General features: G+C 50.0%; 1 protein-coding gene across 3 annotated transcripts in view; it reads right to left on the bottom strand.

Annotated features, from left to right (window-relative positions):
• The window catches only part of COL13A1 (collagen type XIII alpha 1 chain), a 158,518-nt gene extending 142,424 nt beyond the window's left edge, over positions 1-16,094 (bottom strand). The window contains exon 1 of one of the 3 annotated variants that reach the window (XM_032491543.1): positions 15,990-16,094. Coding sequence is in view for 2 of the 3 variants with exons in the window: in XM_032491542.1 (XP_032347433.1) it covers positions 1,045-1,338 (294 nt within the window). In the remaining variant the exon portion in view is untranslated. Of the gene's footprint in view, positions 1-1,044; positions 1,891-15,989 lie in introns of those variants that run through there. The other 2 variants (XM_032491542.1, XM_032491541.1) reach the window with 2 other exon arrangements.
• Between the last annotated feature and the right edge of the window lie 5,247 nt (positions 16,095-21,341).

Raw genomic sequence — 21,341 nt, 5'->3', positions numbered from 1 at the left:
TAGGAGTTCTTTCCCTAGGAAATCTTCCATGGCCAGCATGAGATGGCTGTGGCCTTTACCTGTGGGTCCACCCCCTCATCTAGGCCTTGGATCCCCTGGACTGTCCAGAGTCTCAGAATTCACCAGGCCTCATGGTCTCTCTGCCCAGGCTTTACCCTGGTGGCACTAATGAGACTGTATGTCCCTACTTCCTATGGACAATGGATCTTTTCATGTACTCCCAAGATTGCCGTGGCTAAGAGACACTAGTGGCTTTTAATACATTTGGGCTAAAGGACATCTGGGAAATGGGAGAAAGCTCAACATCCTTCTCCCAGAAAAACACACAGACACAAAATATTGGGGACCGTTCCAGGGAACGAGGGACAAGAAACCCAGCTTAGGAACAAAAAGGTAAGGACTTATTCATGCCCAAGGACAGCAGAACCAGAACTACCAACACCTAAGCCCTAGACTTCTGGGGCAGTGCGTAGGGACCAGGACCCTACCCCTGCAAGGACTGCCCCCCTGTCCACCGCAGTCCCTTGGATGACTCACTCCCTCACTCTCTTCCCAACAGAACATGGCAATAAAAGTCAGGCAACACTGATCCTCAAGGGATGGACAGGGAGGGCCGTGGGGGCCCAGCAAGCCTTGGCCAGGGCCACCGGGCTCAAGTCCCGCCGCGTGGGCGCTGGGCTGCTCTCACACCACCCTGGCGGGGTGCCAGGAGAGAGAAGTGAAGGTTGGCCGCTTTTGCGCGCCTCCGCGCCTCGCCTTCCTCCACCTGCCCTGCGCCCAGGGCGCCCTCCGCGCGGAACGCGGGGGGCGCCTGCTGGAGACGGGAGCCGAGGGAAACCGCGAGGCCGCCTGGGTCCTCATGGTCCCTGGCAGGGCAGCGTCTGTCCCAGCCCCGACTCCTCCCGCAGACAACTGGTGCGAGGCCGCGGCGCACCGCGCGGCGGGGAGAGCAGGAGCCCACGGGCAGTGGCTGGTACAAAGTTTGGAGGTTGCGCGAGGGGGCGCCGCGGGGAGGCATAAAAAGCAGCAACAAAGAGCACAGACCTCCTCCAGCAGTTGGTTGACTCGTCCCAAAATAGCCGTCTCCATTTGCTGCTCCCCACGCTCCGCTTCCAGGCGCAGCACCCGGGCCTGCAGCTCGGCGGTCCGAAAGTGGGCGAGCAGGCTAAGCGCCAGCGAGCAAAGGGCCAGCGCCAGCAGCCCGCACGACCCCGGGCTCGGCAGCCGCGCGCAGCGCTCCGCCGGCGCCACCGCCAGCGCCACTGTCCCGGGCGCGCCCAGCTCCCCAGGTCCGCGGGCACCGGCGGCTGTCGCTTTGCGGGCGCGCTCCGCTACCATCCCTTCGCGTCTTGAGAACCAATAAATAAATAAATAGAATAAATAAAGGCGAGAGCCGCTGCTCAAAGGCGTGATCCAAGCTGCGGAGCAGGGGGAAAGGGCTTGTGTCGCTGGAAAATGTCCCTTTCCTTTGCTCCCAGGAATGAGGATGGAAAAAAAAGCAGCTGGAGGGGCAAAGCCGAAAAATCACAACCAGAAATAACCGGGGTACACCCAGGTGAGAAAAACAGTTACTTCGAAGAACGTTCCAGGTTCAGGGAAGTTAGAGGATTCTGGCCGGCGCTCCTTTCCGCCCCGTCTTTCCCTTCAAGTATCTGCAGAGTCCCGGAGTTGGTTCTGCGCTGTCTGTCCTTCTTGGTGTCTCCCGTCTCCCGGGCGAGCTAGTTTCAGTCCTGGGGCGACGGGGCGTACATGGAGGGCCCCATGGGTAGAGGTGGGTCGTGGCGGCCGCCGAGGAGCGCTGGGGCCGATTCCGGCGCCTCTGTAACTTGACACACTAGCTGCGGCTGCACGGATCGGATGAGCAATCCGTGCTACTTCCCAAACTAATCTCTCCCGCCCCCCTCCCTTCTCCTCCTCCCCTCTCCTTCTCCACCTCCTGCGGGGCCGATGGCTTGGATTTGTTTATTTATGCAAACTGGCCCGGGATGGGGGGCGTGGTGTTCAGGGCCCACTGCCCCCAATCCTCGGGCCCAGGAGACCCTCTCCCGCGCTCCCTGTCCCCTTTGAAGTGACACTTGGGGTTATTTATAGGCAGGAAGGGGGTGTGGAGTGGAGCTGGAGCTGGGGGCTTCACTTCTCTCCCTTTCTCCGAATTCACATGGAGGGCCCTCTTAGCCTTCCTCATGGGCCCAGTCATCACTCTGCTTTCTGACAAGTTGGCAGAGCCAGCCTTTGGGAACCTCCAAGGAGCCTGGCTGAGTTACTGTCCGGCATCCAGTTGGATCTCCACCTCCTGAGCAGGACCATCTGAGTCCCTTTGGCTGCCATGGCGCACCCCCTGTCATGTCTCATCCCTTCTCTTCCTCCCCAAAGCAGCGCCACTTGGGCTCTGTACCCCCTGAGTCCTGCAGCTGCCCCAGTGCCTTTGGTGGGGCTCATTCCACCAACCACATCTTTACTTGGGGTTGAAAAGTCAGCCCTCCAGGGGGACAGCAGAACTGATGCCCTTTTCTCTGTTTCAGGATCAAGACATAAGGTATAGGCATACCTGTCATTAAAAACTGAGCAGAAGGTTTATTCCAGGGTATCCGAGAGGCCAGTGAGTCCTGCCGCTTGCCAGTCCTGACCCCTCTCCTTGCTTGCCATCAATCTGACACCCATTACAGCCCTCCGCTGTCAGACCAGCCTGCCTCAACCATGGCAGCCGCTAAAGGTGAGCAATTCTCTGACACACTCGTACTCCTTAAGACTAATTCTGCTCCCTCGTGATGTCATTTCCTAGGCTTTGGTAGAGAAAGCTGCCTGAAGAGCATTTTGTAGTTCCCTCTCTTTTCTTATCATCTCTCCCACTTTAAGTAACATTTGTATCCCAAGAGACTTTATCTCCTTGCACCTCTTGACATTCCTGAGAATGAGGTGGTGGGACTGAGTTTATGGAGAAAGTCTACTTCCCAGGAACAGCGGGGGTTGGGGAGGGGGTGATAAAAGCCTGGCCTTTGAAATGTGAAACAGTGGTAGTGGCAACAGGAGAGTTTCTGTGATTCCATTTTATAATAACAGGGTTGTCAACTTCAGATTTTATATACTGACCTGATCAGGCTTAATATATAACACAGTATCACGGCACATCTAAAAGTGTGGCGTATTTAATAGAGTAACGTAGTACTTAGATCCTAAATAATAAATGTTATAACATCGCCTGCCCCGTCAATTAGTCACTGTGGAGGACTACAGAGATAGAAAGTGATCCTGTGGAAAGGACTGGTGGCCAGGATCTCTCGGTCAGTTCCAGCTCTAGCATTTCCTTGATGTGGGACATTGGGTAAGTGTGCCTGTTGCCTTACGCTATGATGGATGTCTCAGTTGAACTGTAGAGTAATCCCCGAGAGAACACAGTCGTGTTGAAGGCCACCAGGGGGCGCCAGAGAATTTCTGCACTGAGAGGTACAAGCCAGGGCATCCAGGGACTTTTGACTTGACTCCCCCTCCCCGCCCCCACCCGCCACACCCCTGTAAGGGTAGTGGGAAGAGAGGAACTGAACTAGGAGGGTAGTTACATTCCTTCCTTGTTCCACAAGCTGATCTTTTCCCTTTCAAGACTTTAGGGGCCTTCAGGAATGCTAAGGCAGTGAAAGCCAAAAGGTTTGGGGCTGGAGAATACTCTGTGATTGGGAGCTGAAGGGGGAGGGTGCAGCAGTACTAGCCTGACCTCTGCAACAGAAATGACATGTCTGAACCCCAGGGAGCCCGGGGGGACCCTGAGATCAGAGAAACCCAGGTATTCTTTGTCAGTGTTAGATCAATGTTCGGTCAATGTTGGAGTTAATTAACATCTCTAGGAAATAAGATTTCTTGTTTGTAGCAAGAAGATAGACTTTCAGTGCTAACCCAAAGAGTTTGACTTTAATCTGTGGTCATGATTACACTCCTAGATAAAAACACATTCTGGGTGCCAGAAAGGAAAGCTAAGAAAAAAATGTCCCTATGCACACAAGCTGTTCTATTCCTAAAGTATTTTCTGTGTTTTTCTGCTTCCACACGTTTGCTCATGCTGGACCCTCTGCCAGGAAGTCCATCCTTCATTTACCTGTTCTCTGTACCTTGAAATCCTGCCGGTGTCTCCAAGTCCAGTCCTATGGGTCTGATGGGGTTGACCCCATACCTGACTCTAAGGTAGGTGAACTAATCTAACCAATCAGCATCTGCATCTTCCCTGGCTACAGCGATTGGGCCCGAGATAGGCTTGTGGCTTAGTTCAGGCTAATGTGAATCAGACTGGGATGATTGGGAAGGGACAGTGATTTCCTTGCAAAGGGTTCTCTCAAAGATTATCAGCTGCTGCTGGGAGCATCTTGCCCCTGTTCTTAAGGATCCCGCCTAAGGATGAAACCAACACAAGAGGCAAGCAGAGGTGGAGACAGACTGAGTCCTGAAGACATTAAACTCTTGGACCAAACTGTGCTGAAGCTCATGCCTGCCTGTTGTCTTCCAGTACAAGAATCATTCTTGCTCAAGCCAGTCTGAGTTGGGTTACTTCTCTTGCAAGTAAAAGAACACAGAGTCACAGAGAGGGCCTCACTCCGTCTTACTGAGTCAGAATCTCTTTGTGGTGGAAGTAGGGGGACAGGGAAGCCCAAGTTCCCATCCTGTTTATAGAAGCTTCCAGAGAAATTGGGATGTATGTCCAAGGTAGGAGGTCACTGGGACAGTGGGGGAACTTGTCTCTCCTGAGTCTGTTTCTGTCTCTGATAATGACCTTCCCAGGCAAACCCACAGCCCATGTCTCCTGGCACTTCTCACCATGTCTCCAGCTGCTCCCTGGCACCTGTATTTGAAGCTCCTGCCCATCGCCTCACCTCACACTCAGCTCCCCCTGGCTGCCTGGCTTTCATTCCCTTGGTGTGTGGCATTGGCATCACCCTGAGGCTCAGGCTGGATGTGCACCTTCTCCCTCACCTTTGCCTTCTCCATCCAACTGGGATCAAGTTCTATAGATTCTACCCTCTTAGTTTCTTTCAGATCTGCTCTTCATTTTGGATTTATCTGCTCCCACTGCCTGCCCCATGCAGGCTTCTAAACAGGTCCAACCCTCCCACATAGCAGCCACAGTCAGGAAACCTCACCCATGGAGGCCTGGCCTGGGGACCTACTGGAATCTCCCCCATGCACTGCAGACTCCCTGTTCCTTATTACCTCCGAGGCTTTATGATCACTGGCCTCAGAGTCCTGCTTCTCAGCTCTGCTTCTGACTCCTGAGCAACAAGATAGGAGGGGCCTGCGTCCCTGGTGACTTTGTGGAGTTGAGCTCCAGGCAAGTCTAGACTCTCACATTACCTCATTTAGGCCACTGTATTCTGGTCTGCCTTGCGTAGCCTAAACCATGTCCTAACCATGACCCGAGTCTGTTCTCTCCCGTAGGCTGTGAGTTTCTAGAGAGCAGGATAACTGTATCCATCTCTGTGTGCTCAGCATTCAGCACAGTGTAGATGCCCAAGAAATGGTGGTTAGAATGGATGAGTGAGTGAATGAATGGATGGATGGGTGGATTCTAGTTCTGGCTCTCTCTCAGTTGTATTAACCTGTGCACCCACTCCCTCTCACATAAGATTTAGAGACTGATGGGCAAGGAAGGGGAAGGGGGAACTGGGATGTATAAGGGCCTTCCTAACTCGAAAATTCATCCATTCAGCAAATATTTATGGAGCACTTTCCAGTGCCAGGCCCTGCACTGGTGTGGGGGACACAGTGGTGAACAAGGCAGACTAGTGGTGGAGGCCAACTGGGAGGAGTGCTGCAGTGCAGGGCAGAGAGTGTGTTTGGGGAGCACAGAAGAGGAGCTCCTACTAGGCTCGGGGATGAGACCTGAAGGATATGCAGAGTTAGTCAGATAAAGGGGTGTAGGGAGGGCACACCAAAAAGAGGGACCTGCCTGTGCAAAAGCCTGGAGGGGAGAAAGCGTGGTGCTTCAGGGAAACTGAGTGGTTAAACCGTGGCTGAAACATAGAGTGCAAAGAGAGAGGATGGAGGATTCTGCTGAAGAGGTGGGCAGGGGCTGAGCAGGATAAAGGGTTTGGATTTTGTCCTGAGGGCAAAGGGGAGCCATTGAAGGGGCTCTGCCCCTGTACTGGGTGTTAGGGTTAGGCACCAGATGGGGATTCCAGAGTCTGAGCTGAGGCCAGGCTCGGAGGAGAACCCAGATGAGCAAGGCAGGCATGCTCTCGGGCTCAAGCTCTCAATCTTGCTCTCGCGCAGGCTCTGGGATTAAATTAGTTTGCCCCAGGTTAGAGGACAGTAGCAAGCATTGTCTCTGGGGAGAGTGGTTTGGGGGTTTGGGGGCCAGCCCGAGGCTCCTGCTTGGAGCCGCAGATCAGACATTTGGAAATGCCTTTTCCTGAGTCCTGACTTCCTTCCCACACAGCCACGCCAATCAGCTCACTGGCTGTGACTCTGTAGAGCTGGGGACGGAGGGTCGAGGGGCAGGGGCTGCAGATGTGCGGGGGAGGGCCAGCCTGCCCAGGAGGCCCTGGGAGCCTTGTTAACTGGGGCCAAAACAAACTCTCTCATGAAGTAGAGAGCAGAGCCAAGTGCGTAGGCTACGCTGATGAAAATGCTGGGGGACCCTGTTCAGCAGGTTTGGATACTTAACGGCTTTAGGCAATGAGCGATTGTGTGCACATGTATGTGGGTGTGACCCCCCTCCACACACACACAAGCCGCCTCAACCTAGGGTCTCACTGCGTGTAATTGCCTTTATCTGCTCTCGTGCTCTGGTACAGGTACCAAAGCAGGTACAGGCAGGGGAGTGTGGATGCTGTGGGTGATCCGGACTGCCCTGCAGAACAAGTGGGCTATCTCCAAGCCACCCCTAGTGTGTGCATGGATGTGGGTGTGCACCCATACTTGTGCCCACGATGGGTGTTTACTGACCTGTATGTGTACAATCTGCTTTGGCCGAGATGTGTATATCAGAACACATGCATGCTTCTGATTGGTCAGGACTGCCACCACATTTAGGACTGGTAGTGGCAGTGACCAAGGACAGTATTCTAGGCATCTATAGCAGCACAGCAGATGGCTCTAAATCTTAGTTCCTTAAATGGAGTGATTTATTACTTCTCACAATTCTGAGCTGACAGGGCTCAGTGGAGTGGTTCTTTTCTTCCAAGTAGCATGAATGAGGTCACACAGCAGGCTGCATTGTGGAAGCTCCACTGGGAGCATGGCTGGGGATGGAACATTCAAGGTGGCCTCTCATCATCCCACAGTCTATCCTGGGCATCTTTCTAGCATGGTGGCTGGCTTTCAAAGGGAGATTCCAAGAGGCCAAGCCCCATTGGCAAGTGCTTATGATGCCTCTGCTTGTGTGACACTTGCTAATGTCCCATTGGCCAGAACAAGTCACAGGGCCAAGCCCAGATTCCTGTGGGAGGGAACTACCCATGGACCTGGTTCCAGGTGTAATCCACAGATATCTACTCCAGCCTGAGAAGAATGCCTGAGAGGGTGCACTAGCGGACCCGTCCACAGGATCACTTACCCTAAGTAGGATTTGGGGAATACTGTGGTTAGCAAAGGCCATGTCCATCCTACTGCCCAGGCCTTTCCCAGACCAGCTTTCTCCTGATGACCTCTTGCAGGAACAGCTGGAGGCTCCAGATGGCCCACATCCCTGTGGTCTCAGGTGGTTCAAGAATAATTCAGGAGAAATCTCCTATGTGGCCTCATTTCAGGGTCAGGCATAGACAGCTCTGGGTCCTATTTTCTGCTACTTGGAGGCTGTTCTGAGTGGCTTCAGGTGCTGGCTCCACTGTTTACTAGCTGTGTAATCTTGGACAAACTGTGTAGACTCTCTGCACCTGCTTTTAAAATCTGAACTATGGAATGAACAATTCTATTTCCTAGGGTCATTTTGAGGATTGGATGTGATGGCATATGTTGAGTGCTGTGTCTGTCCTCAACACAAGCCCCTTATGACCATGATGACAGCTACAGGAGACTGGGGACATACAACAAAGGCCAAACGAGAGTTCACACCTTCTCCCAAGACCGTGTTCCTGCATCTGAGAGGGGGGATAGTGTAGGTCATTGATCCATCAGTTAGTCCACACCTATTATTGAGCTCCTGATGGGAACAAAACCCAGAGTCAGGTGCTCACAGAGGGTGCAGTTCCATGGGGCCTTTGTAGGAAACTACATGTGCAGGAAAGAGAACAGCAGTGCCAGGCAGCATGGGCTGAGGGCCCAACAAATAGGCAGATGAGTAGTGACTTGGGACTTGGAGAAGAATAGAAAGGCAGAGGAGACTTGGAGTTGGGTGAAGTTGCAGGAGGGCTTCCTGGAAGAGGTGAATACTGAGCAGAGCCCCTGAGCATAGCAGGATCCAGAGAGAGGAGAGGACTGGAATAATAGAGTAGAAGTCCCAAATTTTTGTGGTACATCCTTACCAGGGATGCATCATGTGACCACCTGATCCCCAACAGTCCCAACCATCTGTCCCTTCCTTTCCTGTCTTCTCAGGTGGCATGTTCTGATCATGCCAACACTCCCATTCCCACATCATTGGCAGACATCACTAATCAACTACAGAACACTACTCCTAATACACACACACACACACACACACACACACACACACACACACCCTCTGCTTAGGCTTCTCAAAGCAGGAAGATATTATCAATCTTTGGAGATTAGTGCTTGGGGTGAAGCCATTTTGCTGACTCAGGCTGAGCTGAAACAAAGCACCATCTTTGAAATCCAGAAACTCTGAGCCCTGACCTCTCCATCTGCAAACTGTGTGCCTTTCAGTAAGTGTCCTCACCTCTCTGGATCTCAGCCTCCTGCCTGGGGCAAGAGAATATTAATTCCTACTCAGAGGAGCGCCGAGAGACTCAAATGAGATCATGTGTGCAGGACTTTTAATAAAATACAAAATCCAAGAGAGTTGATGGTGATGGTCACGCTACAGCCAGACATCAGAAAGCTCAAGCAAATGCATCCATTAGGGCCCTATTTGCAGCTTTTTGGAGGAAGAACAATCAGTTGAGGAGTGAGAGTGAGATGCAGCCCCTCCAAGCTGTCAGCCCATGGAAACAGGGTTTGGAATCTGGGCCTCAGCATGGGGGGTGGTGGAAGGGCGCCCCAAGCATGTGCTCAGAGAAGAAGCCCAGGACTTGCACTCTCCCTGACAGTGGGGAAGAGCTGTCAGAAAGGCAGGCCACTGTGGGTTAAGAGACAGATGTTTTTGGTTGATGACAGACGGGTAATGAAGAGCACAGTTAGTTTACTGGAGCAGATCCCTGTTTACCAGCATCTGGGAACTGCAAGTTATGCTGTTGTGTCTCTGTGTGCGCTCCTGTCCCCAGCTCTCTGCCCACCCCCACTGCTGTGGAACTCTTTGTGTTGACCATGGAGCTTGGTCTGAGTCTCATCTTAGGAGCAGTTCTCCTGGTTTGAAGTGGGGAGTGTCCCTACCCCTTGCCCAGAAGAGCCTCCAAAAATCCCCCAAGGCTCCACTGGTATATGACATCTGCAGAAACTGAGCACAGAGAGGTCAGAGTGTGGTTCAAGGTCATACAGCATACTAGTGGCAGAGCCAGATCTGGGCCAGATTGCTTCCCTACCAGGCACAGCTCAGTCCCCAGGTTCAAGCCTGGCCCAGTGTCTGGACTGCAGCCAATGGCCAGTAAATCCAGAGGAGGCTGTGCCCTTCCCACAGAGCTTTGCTCCCTCTTGTTCCTTCACCAGCAGTAGCTGTGAAAGCAGAACTGCTTGGAACATTTATTCCTGTAAACCTCATTAAAAAGGCCTTCTCTTTCTTTCTCCTTTTCCTCCTGTTGCTTTGCTAAGGTCATTTCTAAAGTTGGGGTGGGGGATGCCCTGTTTGTCTTTCCTATGCGCCCCACCCCCCATCAGGAAATGAGGGCTCTTGCTTTCCTTGAGCGATCCGCTCCTGACATTAGCTCACCGCTGACAGTTGGGTCTGCTGTAGATATATTAACTTGAGTCTTCCTTTGGCTTTATACAGCTCTGGGACAACATCTGGAAACAGATGTTTGCTTGGAGATGGAGTAGGAGCAGGAGGCACAGATCCAAAAGCAAGCCCCATCCCCCCAGGGGAGGGGGGCAGATGTGCTGAGGGCCCCTGCAGGCTGCAGGCCGCACGCTGGTGCAGGAGCTTTGCGCATTTGAAGAAATGCCCCCCTCTTTGGGGGAGATACAGGCTGCTGTTTTGCTGGGCCTGCCCATGGATTAGGGCTAGTGCTGCAGAAGTGCTGGACTCTGTCCCTACAGCTTCCCTCTTTCCTCCATCCCATGGCCAAGGATTAGGAGTCCATCTCTTTGAACATGTCAACTTTCTTGTTTTCCAGAAATGGAAAATTCCTGAAGGGCTGGAGGTGTCATCAGATTCAAATTTGTTGAGGTTCCAAATGTGAGGTTCAGGGCTTGGCACATTATAATTCCCAAGAGAAGAGTGATGATGGTAGCAATAGTAGTGGTAGTGGTGGTGGGAGTAATGGTGGTGATGGTGGTGGAGGTTGTGGTGGTTGTAGTAGAGATGGTAGTGCTGGTGAAGGTGACGGTACTGATGGTGGTGGTGGAGCTGGTGGTCAATGGGAAGGTGAATGCAGACACAATATAGGTTATCCACCTGCTCACCAAGTTTCTCCCAGTTGCCATGTCTATTCTTGGCACATGATAATCTGGGCTAAACACACATTTCTACCCATTTGATTGACCCAAAAGGTAAAACCAAGCTGAACCAATCAGGGAACTTCCCTGGGATTTTACAATCTGAGCCTCAGAGATGAAAACTCTTTTGCTTTTGGGTCACTGTGCAGCCAGGATGTAAATCCCTGGCTCACATGTACAGAGGTCTGTCTGTAGAAGAAAATTAAGTGAACAGCAGAGAGAAGCAGAGACAAGAGATGGAGCATCCTTTTAGTGTTTGAGTCCCTGGGGAATAGTCATTCCTAGGAAGGTCTTGCCCTATCCGGTTAAGTTAGTCAACTTGGGTTTCTGTCACTTGCTACCAAAGGGTTCTGATTGGCCCTGAGCAGAAGGTGACCATAGAAGTGTAAAGATGATCATGTGAGAGGGAGCCTAATGATGACGAAATGAAAATAAAAGTGGCAAAGACAACATTGGTGATGGAGATGGTTATGGTGATGCAATCGTGCTGCCAAAAATGGAGGTGGTGGTGATGACAGTTCAGGTTAAATGGTGACATTGATGGGAATGATATTGGTGATGATGGAAGTAATCTTGTGGATCAGTTGTGATGATGATGGTGAAGATGCTAAGGCTTTGCCAACTGAATCTGGGTATATATCTTAGAAACACATGCCCAAAAGACTCAACAAAGGATTATAAAAAAGAGTGGGAGGGAAAAAAAGATTATTTCAGAATGTCAGATGCTGTCCTTTTTCTTAACTAAATAAAACCTAGCTGACCCTGGAGAGGAGGGTCCCAGATGGTACCTCATAGAACTTCAGAAATGTACTAGAACCTTCTGGAACAGAAGGACCCAGGGCTCCCAACCTCAACAGGTCATCTTGAGAATTCCAGGTGCCTCCAGGGTTTCAGACAAGATGAATTTGAGGTGGGACAGAAAACATAAAAAAGCACAGCATCTCGTATCTGACCATTTATGCCTTGTTTATATCTGTGATTATCCATCATGATCTATGTGGTGAAAATGAGTTATTTCTGGAGCATAATAGCAGCTAATTTTTGTTAAGCATTGACTATGTGCCAGGGACTGTTCTAAGTGCTTTATATACATCATCTCACATGATGAAATCATCACAACCATAGGTATTTCTATTCTCCATTTAACAAAGGAGGAAACTCAGGTACAAGAGGTTATGTGACCTCACCCAAAGTCGCACCATGAGCAAGGCAGGGTGGGAAGCCAGGTCTCACCCTCTAATTCATTGTGCCCCACTGGGAAATGTGCTCAGGGTGGAACCTCCACCCCAAGCAGTGCTTCTGACCCCGTCCCTTCCCCAGATGCCTCTCTTTCACCCCCTTCTACCCAAGAAAGCATTTTTCAGAAGGAGGGCCTGGGGCCAGTGGAGGAGGAAGTGAACTTCTGTGAGTCCCATGGAAGAAGCCACTTGCTTTAGGGAGCTGCCTGGTGCTGCCACCCCCAATGTGGGGGGAGCCCTGATGGAGGAGATCAGGGTTATTGGGACATGCCTACCTCTTTCTTAGGGTTCAGTTCCTTTTCCCCTAAAAAGGGCTCTTGCCTGCAGTTGTGAGCACACAGCTCTGTTTCTGATTCCAGCAAAAGACTGTCCGTGTAGTGTTGGGGTCACACAAACCTGTGTGTGACTCTTACTTCACCACTTTGGGCTTGTAATTACTCCTCTGAGACTCAGTTTTCTCCCTTGTAAAGTGTAGACAATAATTCCCACTTCCCAGGGTTATGGGGAGCGTTACTTTGTAAAGTGCCCAGCCCAGTGTTGGGCACACAGTAAGTGCTCAGTGAATGTCGCCCATACTTGTTACAACGTTATCATAAACCCCGGATTTCACTCCTTTGTTTGGAATTCTTCTCTCCATGAGCAAAACTCCTGCTCCGCTAAAAGGAGAGAGGCCTAGGAGGGAGGAACCCACTGGCTAAAGAAACCCAGACCCGCCTCTAATATAGGAGGGCCAGCACTGGCCCCGGAGCCGCCTCCCTCCCTCAGAAGTTATAGATCCCTGTGGCTGGATTTCTATAAATAAACACATGCCATTTCTACTATGGAAAATTTTCCTTAAAAAAAAGGGAAGAAAGTAAAACATTCTCCTGTCGTCTCCCTTGGCCAAAGAGAACTGAGAAAGATAAATGAAGATTTTTACACAGACGCAGGAGGTTCCAGCTCCAGGCTCCACCCTGCCGTGGTTCTGGTTTTATTGGAGGCTCCCAAGGCCTGGGGAGCACCCCCTTAGTGCCCCTGGGAGGCCAACAGCAGGAATGTGGTCTTTGGGAGGGGAGGTCCCTCTCCCTCCTGTTGGTTTTTTTCTTTCTCCGTGGTGCCCCCTGCAGTCAGCCAGCATCACTGCACCCGCCAGCCCATTATCTAGAGTGCGCCGGCTGGTAACAAACACCGAGGACTCGCCAGGTAAAAACACTTGTTCAAGGTCACCCAGGAAGTAAATGGCAGAGCCAGGACTAGAACGAAGGCTTTGGATTCCTGGCCTAGGAACTTTCTTCCATACCAGCCACTCTGCCCCATCAAAGCACACGCTCCAGAAACTCTGACATCAATTCATTAGTCTGGGATGCAGTAAGGAAAGTTATGAATCCGGAGTCAGAAGCCACAGGCTTAATCTGCTGGCTCTTTTGCCCTTTGTATAACCCTAGTCGCTACACAGCTCTGAGTCTCCCCTGTCTGCTCTGCAGAAAGGAGTCCTGAGGCCTACCGCGTGGGGCTGTTGGGGTCGTGAACTGCCTAGTACGTAGAAAGGACTCAAAACACATTTTCAAACTCAAGTCACAAGAAACCATCATTGCTTCTCATGGAAGGATTTACAGGTATCAATTAATTAATTTGACTACCCTAAATTTTCCTACAATGAATATATATTGCTTCTCCAACAAGAAAAATTTTCTGTGTTTAAGTAAAACCCAAACCAGTTGTCTGTGCTTTCCAACTCCATTTCCTTTCCAGCACTATTACCAGACACCCAGGAAAAGTAGTAATTGGGGTCAGGCCTCTAACGTAGACAACCACCTACCTCACCAAGTGTCATCTGTTGGGTAGGATCCCAAGGAGACAGACTTTGAGAAAGAGATTTGCGTGTGGGGGTATGCCAGGAAGTGAGGGCAGTGGGACAGGGCAGAGGCAGAAGTTTAACTGCACTGCAGTAGGAAGAGGTCTCTGTCAACCCCATGCAGAGCTGGGAGCTGGGAGGATCTGCAAAGTTGCCCTAAATTGAGGGGGTACTGGTCTCTGTATCTCTACTCTCCCTCCAGTCATGGGATACAAGCAACCCCTAGGGAGGGAGCATGATCTTGGGTGAGGCTGTTCCCTTTAGCCAAATGTGAGCCATCAGCAGCAACAGCCCGATGGCTGGGGAACCAGTGCCCTTGTCCTGGAGGACAACTGGGTGGTGCGCCCCAGCATGCACTACACCAAGGTTAAAACCTGACCCTGTAGGGGACAGATTCCTGATGAAAAGACCCCAGTCCCTCTCTGAACTGTCAACTCAGCACACATTTGAGCCTTTGTCATCACCTACTTGGCCACCAAGACGGAGAAATTTAATAATCAGGCATTTCAGTGGTTGCATCTAAGTTCTTCCCTTCCTCTCTGCCCTTCTCGGAATTCAGATCTCCATCCACAGGGTGCCTGGAGGTGCAGGCACACAGCTGCCCAGCTGAGAAATTCCAGCCTTCTTTCTAGGACACAGAACCTTAGAAGAGCTCTGCATGTGAAGCATCACCCAGATACCCAGGAGCACTGGATCTCTAAAGGAAAGGCTGCCTGTCTCACACCTGCTGCTCCTGAGAGGCACTGAGGGGAGCCACCCTCCTCCTTTTATCTGTAGTGACTGTTTGGGGTAGACATGCCTATATACAGCTACTTCTACAGGCTGCCCACACTTGGAAGCAGCTCAAAAATGTTTAGAATGTTCTGGGTTGCAAATAATAGAAAGTCTGATTTAAAGTGGCTGGAACAATAAAGTGAAGATATTGACTTACATAAGTGAAAAATCCATAGGCAGGTTTGGCTTCAGGTGATGTTTGGTACAGAATTTCAGTATCACTAAGGACTCAGCTTCTTTTTCCCTTCCTTCCCTTATCTCTCTTTCTTTTCCTTTCCTTTCCTCTCTCTCTCCCTCCCTCTCCCACCCATGCTTCTTCTGCATGACACCTCACTTCCCTCGTGGTCCCAAGATGACTGCCCACAGCTCCCAGTGCTACAGGCTTTCTCACTCATATCCTTTCAAAGAGAAAGAGCATCTTATCCTAGCATTACCAGCAAAAGCCCTGGATTCATTCTAACTGGACTGGCTCAGGTCAGATGCTCACCCCGGACCAATCCCGGTGGGTGGGAGGAGGGAATGTGCCCACTGGCCTCACCCCTGGTGTGGAGTGAGGGTAGGGCCCACCTTCCCTCACTCCATCCCCAAAGAGAAAACAGGGCTACTGGGAGGAGCAACCTGGGTCCTGGGAGGCAACCAACAAATGTCCACATGGTTCATGTGCTGTGGGTCCCACAACCTCTTTATCAGTGAAAAACACTTTCAAATATTTCAATTAGCACAAAACGTTTTGTGATTCCTCACAACTGATGTAGAGGTGTGGATGTTCCTGGGACTCCAACCGTCCCCTCCAGGTAGCATGGATTATGGGCTGCTGGTAAAGCGGTTCTCTTTTTAGCTGTGCGGTGGTACAAGTTTTTATTACACCTTATGATCTCTTCACCCTCCACATGGAAGCAGCACCCCAGATTTCCTTGAGGGACAATTTGTCCTTCCCACTCTCTGTCCATGTGATTTGAATAGGACCAGGCAATCTAGGTTGACCCAGTGGGACCATGTTACCAAAGGTTAGCCAATCAGTGCAATTCTACTCTCTTGGCTTCAGTGATTGGTTCAGGGATAGACACACAACCCAATTTGGGCCAGTGACAGCCAGGCCCAGGAGTTGTTTCCCACAACTGGGGACAAAAAGCTCCTCTTTTCTGCTGAGTTTGAATCTGGGAGAATGTAACCTGGAGCTGCTCGTGGCCATCTTACCACAAGTTGGAACCTTATTATGAAGACAACCAGAGAAGAATCAGACTGAGAAATGGACCAAGACTGCTTCCTAGTGACAATCTGTAACTGGGAACATGCAGCAGCGGAAGGCAGAGCTATCTCGGGTTTTTCAGGAATATGTTCCAATAATTCTTTTTTTGGTTCAAGCCTAATGAGTTGGATTTTCTGTCACTGGTACCTCAAGTGTCCTAAGTGGTAGAGCAAGTATTTGACTTACCCCCATCCCCACTCACCTTGGGCTAAAAGCACCTGATTCGTCTTGGGCAGAACCTGGTCTTTCAATGAGGAAACCATTTCCCTGCCAAATGCTTCTGCTTGAGGGTGTCCAAACATGGAGCCTGTTAAAAAGGAAAAAAAAAACATTTGTCTATAGTGGGTCAAAGTCAGAGTGTCAGGCCATCATTACTGTGATCATTATTGTGGAATATTGGAGGAAAAGGTGCTCCAGGGCGAGAAGAGAAAGGCTGGCAAGGTCTGCCCTTAGAAGTGCACTTACCAGGGGGCCTGCGGGTCACTCCCCGAGGGAATGAAGCCTGGCTGCTGGGAATATTTCCCAGGAGAACGGGCACAGCTTTGCTGCACATTCCCACTCGGGCGCTTCCTCAAATGGCTAAATAATCTTAAGAGCTCAGCTATGTATTTTTCATTCCACATACTATTTGCTCTGCACCCCAACTCCCGTCCCAGGCAGCTAAGTTTAACCCAATTGAGACGTTCTTCTCGCAGACCCATAACTCATAGGACCATGTGTCAGCCGTCCCACTGGGTAGCTTGGATTGACGTCCAGCTCAGTAGATGTCACCCAGTACCTTCTCCTGCCAGGCCTAGGTTCAGTTGGGCCCTAAGTAAGCACAGATGGGAATTAGATGCAACCCTTGCTCCTCAAAGAACTCAGAGCTGGGGTAGATAGGATGTGAAAAGGCAAGATATTATATAGGCTGAAAGAGATAAGGGCAAATGAGAGCTGGAGTTGGAGCTCTGTGCTTTGAGAATGTGGGGGAGGAGGGGTGTAGGGGGAGGCAGGCATGGCAGGACTCACTGGGCCCACCTTGGCGCTTACCCTTCAAGGGTTGGGAACTTGGCTCCGGAGGGAGCCAGGAGGCTTTCTGGGCCAAAGGAAGAGTGGAGCAGAGACTCAGAATGACACCAAGCCACGTGTTCATCTTTCTCGCCATCTTCCTTAGGCTGTGTCTCCTCATCTAAAGCTCAACAGGGGTTATAAAAACACCACATTCAAGGGGTTAACTGTAGGAACTGGGCCTTCAGTGCTCACATTACAGCCTTCACTGTTAATTAAGTTCTTGCTTTTTTGGCCAGGACTCTCCTTTCTTTGAGCCAATCTGACAAGCTCAAAGCAAAGCCAAGAATTATGTGTCTGGCGGCATCATGGTAGTTTCTAAACCAGCCTACTGCCTGAGAACCCACTGGCCCATATTGTAGCTACAAACTTTATCTGTCACTAATTGGCCACATTAGATCATTGGCTGTTGGCTGTTACCATTTCCACATTGTAAGGGTTTGATTTTTGAGCACAAAGGATTTGAGAAGAACAGAGGAAAGAGTTGGTTTCTAAAAGAGGTGAGGCTGGTGAGGGATGGGAAGATGGACTAAACAAAGATATGGCCCAGGAAGGAGAGAGGTGGAGGGGAGGGTATGGCTCAGTGGTAGAGTGCATGCTTAGCATACATGAGGTCCTGGGTTCAATCCCTGGTACCTTCATTAAAAAGTAAATAAATAAAACAAAGGGTTTTTTTTTCTTTTCCATTTTTTAAAGGAGAGACGTAGGTAAGAGGGGTAGAGCAGATATAGGAGCGCTGTCTGGAAGCATAGACACCGAATAGTTACTGGAAGCTTGGTAGCTCTGCTCTGGAGTTTGGAATACCATTCACCCTCTCTGTGCTTCATTTAGGAGAGAGAAAAACACTGGAACCTCTTACAGTGGATGACTTGCTCCTTTGCTAAGGGGGGGGGGGGGGGGGGCGGAGGGTGGAGCGATGGGAAGGACATTAGGCAGTAAGTATGAATTCCAGCCCTTTGTTCCAGGTGTGACAGAGACAGCACAGTCCCCATTCTATGCTACTCCATTTCTATTTCAAGGCCTTCTTCTGCCACAGCAGTAGCAGTGTAATCTCAGCCAATTTGGAGTCCTCTTCTTTTCAGTTTCCTGGAAGCTTAAATGGTGTCCAGGCCTCTGGTCTTCAGCGTCGTTTGTGATGTCCTTGCTCATCAGTCCCTGCAAAGTGCTGTGGAGATGGCCTTTGTCCCCTCGCGAGACCCTTGCCGGTCTCTGTCTCATCTAGTCCTGTGCCACTCTTGGGTCATTCCTGTCCTTTGGGGACATCTTAGTATGTCAGAAGTTTCTGCAAATCTGAGAGGTGGAATCATTGCTCTCACTCAAGTCTTCTGAATTTTGCTGGTGTGAGCCCTTTCTGCTGCCTTATGGCCCAAGTGTTTTCAACTCAAAACCAGAAAACTCCTTCCTCTGCCTCCTGAGGCTGCAGCCCTCCCCTGAGACAATAACACACGACTGCATGTGGGTGGGGGCGAGAGGTAAGGAGTAAAGTATAGAAGGGGGAAATACCAGAGAAACACACTGTGAGTGAACATTTCAAAACGCGAATCAAGGCACCCCTGAAATTCAGAGAGGTTTAAGTGACCTGTAAAGATAATGCCAATAGTCACAGATCCAAAATGAGAATCTGGAACCTCTTTCTACAGGCCAAAATGCAGGATTCGCTCATGCTTGATGATGGTGAAAAAATCTGTGAGACCACCGATCTGACTGAACCATCCTAAGAGAGGAAGAACTGAAGTTTCCATCAATTACCCACAAGCACTGGGTAGCTGTGAATTGCCTGGCACTCTTCTAAGCACTTTGGGCACTCAGAAGCAAGTCATAGGGCAAGGTCACAGCTGAATCTTGAGTACCAATTTTTTTTTTTCTTGAAGGAAATCTGGAGGAGAAGGCAGCTGTAAGGAGAGGTCAGAAAACCTTGCCCTATGAGGCAGGTGAAGAAACAGGGAAGATTTATTCTAGAGGAGAAACATCTCTGAAGGCTGTCAGGTGGGAGAAGGACTTGATCTGGGACTTCCTGTAGGACCTAAGGTACACAGAGAGTCAGACTTTGGCCCTGCTGAAGGAAAGGACCTAAAGTTTGGTCTGAAAATGGGAAGACTCTCCCTAGAGTTTCCTGTGAGTAGGATGATGAAGCAGGGGATGGACAAACCATTGGTGGTAAGATAGACTGTAGGATGGAACATTCAATGACACCTTGGAGGTTCCTGCCCCACTGAGATGCCATGATTTTTCATACCCACTGAGTTCTGGTATCTCCCACTCACATACGTTTCAATCCCACTAATCCATACCTGGTGGTAACTCAGACAGGTGCTGTCCGAAGGCATCACCAACTATGAAAAATGAGTTTGCTGAGAGATAGAAAGTGAAATTGGATTACAAGGGAAGGGCTTGCCCTGCCTATAAGAACAGACTGTTTCCAAGCCTTTCTTCATCTGTAAGCAATCACCATGGTAATTGACATCATTGTTCATTCTCTGTTTACTGCGACCTTGCCTCCTACTCTTTCCAAGAAAATTGAGGCCATCAGGTATGAGTTCTCAATTCCCAGGCTTCCTCAGGTCTTGCACTAGCCAGGCTCATCCTGCCTCCCTCACTGCAGCCTCAGAGGATGAAGTGTCTCTCTGTTCAAAGCCAAGCATCCCACCTGTGTCTCTGACCTCCACTTCTCCTGCCTCCTCCGAGAAGCTATACCATCCGTCATCCTTCCCCTCCTGGATCGTCACCTCTCCCAGTCATCTGACTGCTTCTCCTCTGCCTAAAAATCTATGCAGGCCTCCATATCCAAAAAAACTAAATCCTCCATGTCCTTCTCTAGCTTCTGTCCAAATCTCCCTTCTCTCTTTCTCATTCAACTCTTTTGAAAAAGTAGTCCACACCTACTGTTGTCCAGCTGTTCCCCACCCACTGAAACCTCAGTCCATGGTAAACTGGTCAACTGAGCTCTTAATTGCTCTTAACGTTCTTACTGACCCTGACTGCCAAATCCAATGGACATTTCTCAACCCTTAGCTACTGGCTTTCAGTATTGTATTGAAAACTATTAAACACTTCTGGAATGCTCTCCCTTGGTCTCTGGGATACCATCTCATCTCTCTTGCTGTCTTCTTATCTGTCTCCTTCAATGGCTCTGTGGTGGCCAGTCTCCAAGATAGCCCCCAAAGATTCCCATCTCCTGGAGTTTACAGTGCATAATTACTTCCCACACTAAACCAGGGTTGGACAGTGTGGCCAACAGAATATAGCCAAGGTGACAGTATATAACTTCCGAGATTAGAGTTATCAAAGACTGGTGTGGCTTCCATGTTGGTCTTCCTCTCATTCTCCTTCTTGGATAACTTACTTTGGGAGAAGTCAGCTGCCATATATTGAGGACTCTCAGGCTGTCCGAGGAGGGGTCCATTGGGTAAGGAACTCAGCTGATAGCCAGCAAGGAATTGAGGACTTCAACCAATAGCCCCATGAGTAAGCCTTCTTGGAAGTGGATCCTCCAGCCCAAATCAAGGCTTTAGATAACACAGCCTCAGCCAATGGCTTGATTGCAACCTCTTGAGAGACCCTAAGCCAGAACCACTCAGATAAGCTGTTCACAACCCCTTGGAAATTGTGAGAAAATAAATGTTTGTTGTTTCAAGCTACTAAGTTTTGGGGCAACTTGTTGCTCAGAAAATACTAAGACTCTCTTTCCTTGACCCCAAATATGGGGCTCCAGGAATGTTGGTTGTCCCCAGGATCCCAATATTTTGACCTCATTTCTCACTCCTGGCACTCCTGGGGCAAATGCTATGAATTGTCTATCCAACAGTCATCCTCTATTCTCTCCTGCTGCAGAATCCACCTCCCATAACTGAGGCTGAAAACATCAGACACCTGCTTTACTAGCCTCCCGTGCAGCAACTAGAATGTGGGCACTAGACCCAACCCTGGCCTATGCGTGTTCTGTGAAAGGTTTCTCTCTATGATTAAAGAAAAGAGGGAGATTAATGAAAGGCTCTCCTTTTGTCTTCCAACTTTTAAATATCATTGTGTGAAGCGTGATGCTTGGGGCAATAACATCTGCTCTTCTGAGAAGTACATTCCATCCTCTACCCCATTATCCTCCTTGGCCACATCTGCAATGAGCACTGAAGAATGTGCCCTCCTTGGGGAATGCACAGTTTTCCCAGCCTGGCTGTAGAGTTCTGCAAGCCCAAGAATGAAAACTTGAACAGTCACGAGGCTTTTAAGTCCAGGACTGTGATGTTTTTGGCAGTACAACTCAAAGACATAGCAATCTTCTTATCCATTTTATTCCAAACAACTCCATATACCAATACCCACATTCATAGTTTTTATTTTAGATATACATTTTAAATTTGCTGAATTTCTTTCCTCTCCTGTCCCCAGTGGCCCCCACTTCTGTCAAGACATTAAATTTTGGGGTAGTTAATTACAGGTAAGTTGGGTCTCTCCGGTTTAGATGGAAGAGCACTCCAAGTTTCTTTTCCCTGAGTCAGTCTGCCCAGTT

The sequence above is a fragment of the Camelus ferus genome, chromosome 11 (genome assembly GCF_009834535.1).
Source record: "Camelus ferus isolate YT-003-E chromosome 11, BCGSAC_Cfer_1.0, whole genome shotgun sequence".
In the NCBI taxonomy this organism is placed as follows: domain Eukaryota; kingdom Metazoa; phylum Chordata; class Mammalia; order Artiodactyla; family Camelidae; genus Camelus; species Camelus ferus.
Note: the sequence above shows the minus strand (reverse complement) of the source record. Positions and strands in the feature narration are given on the sequence as shown.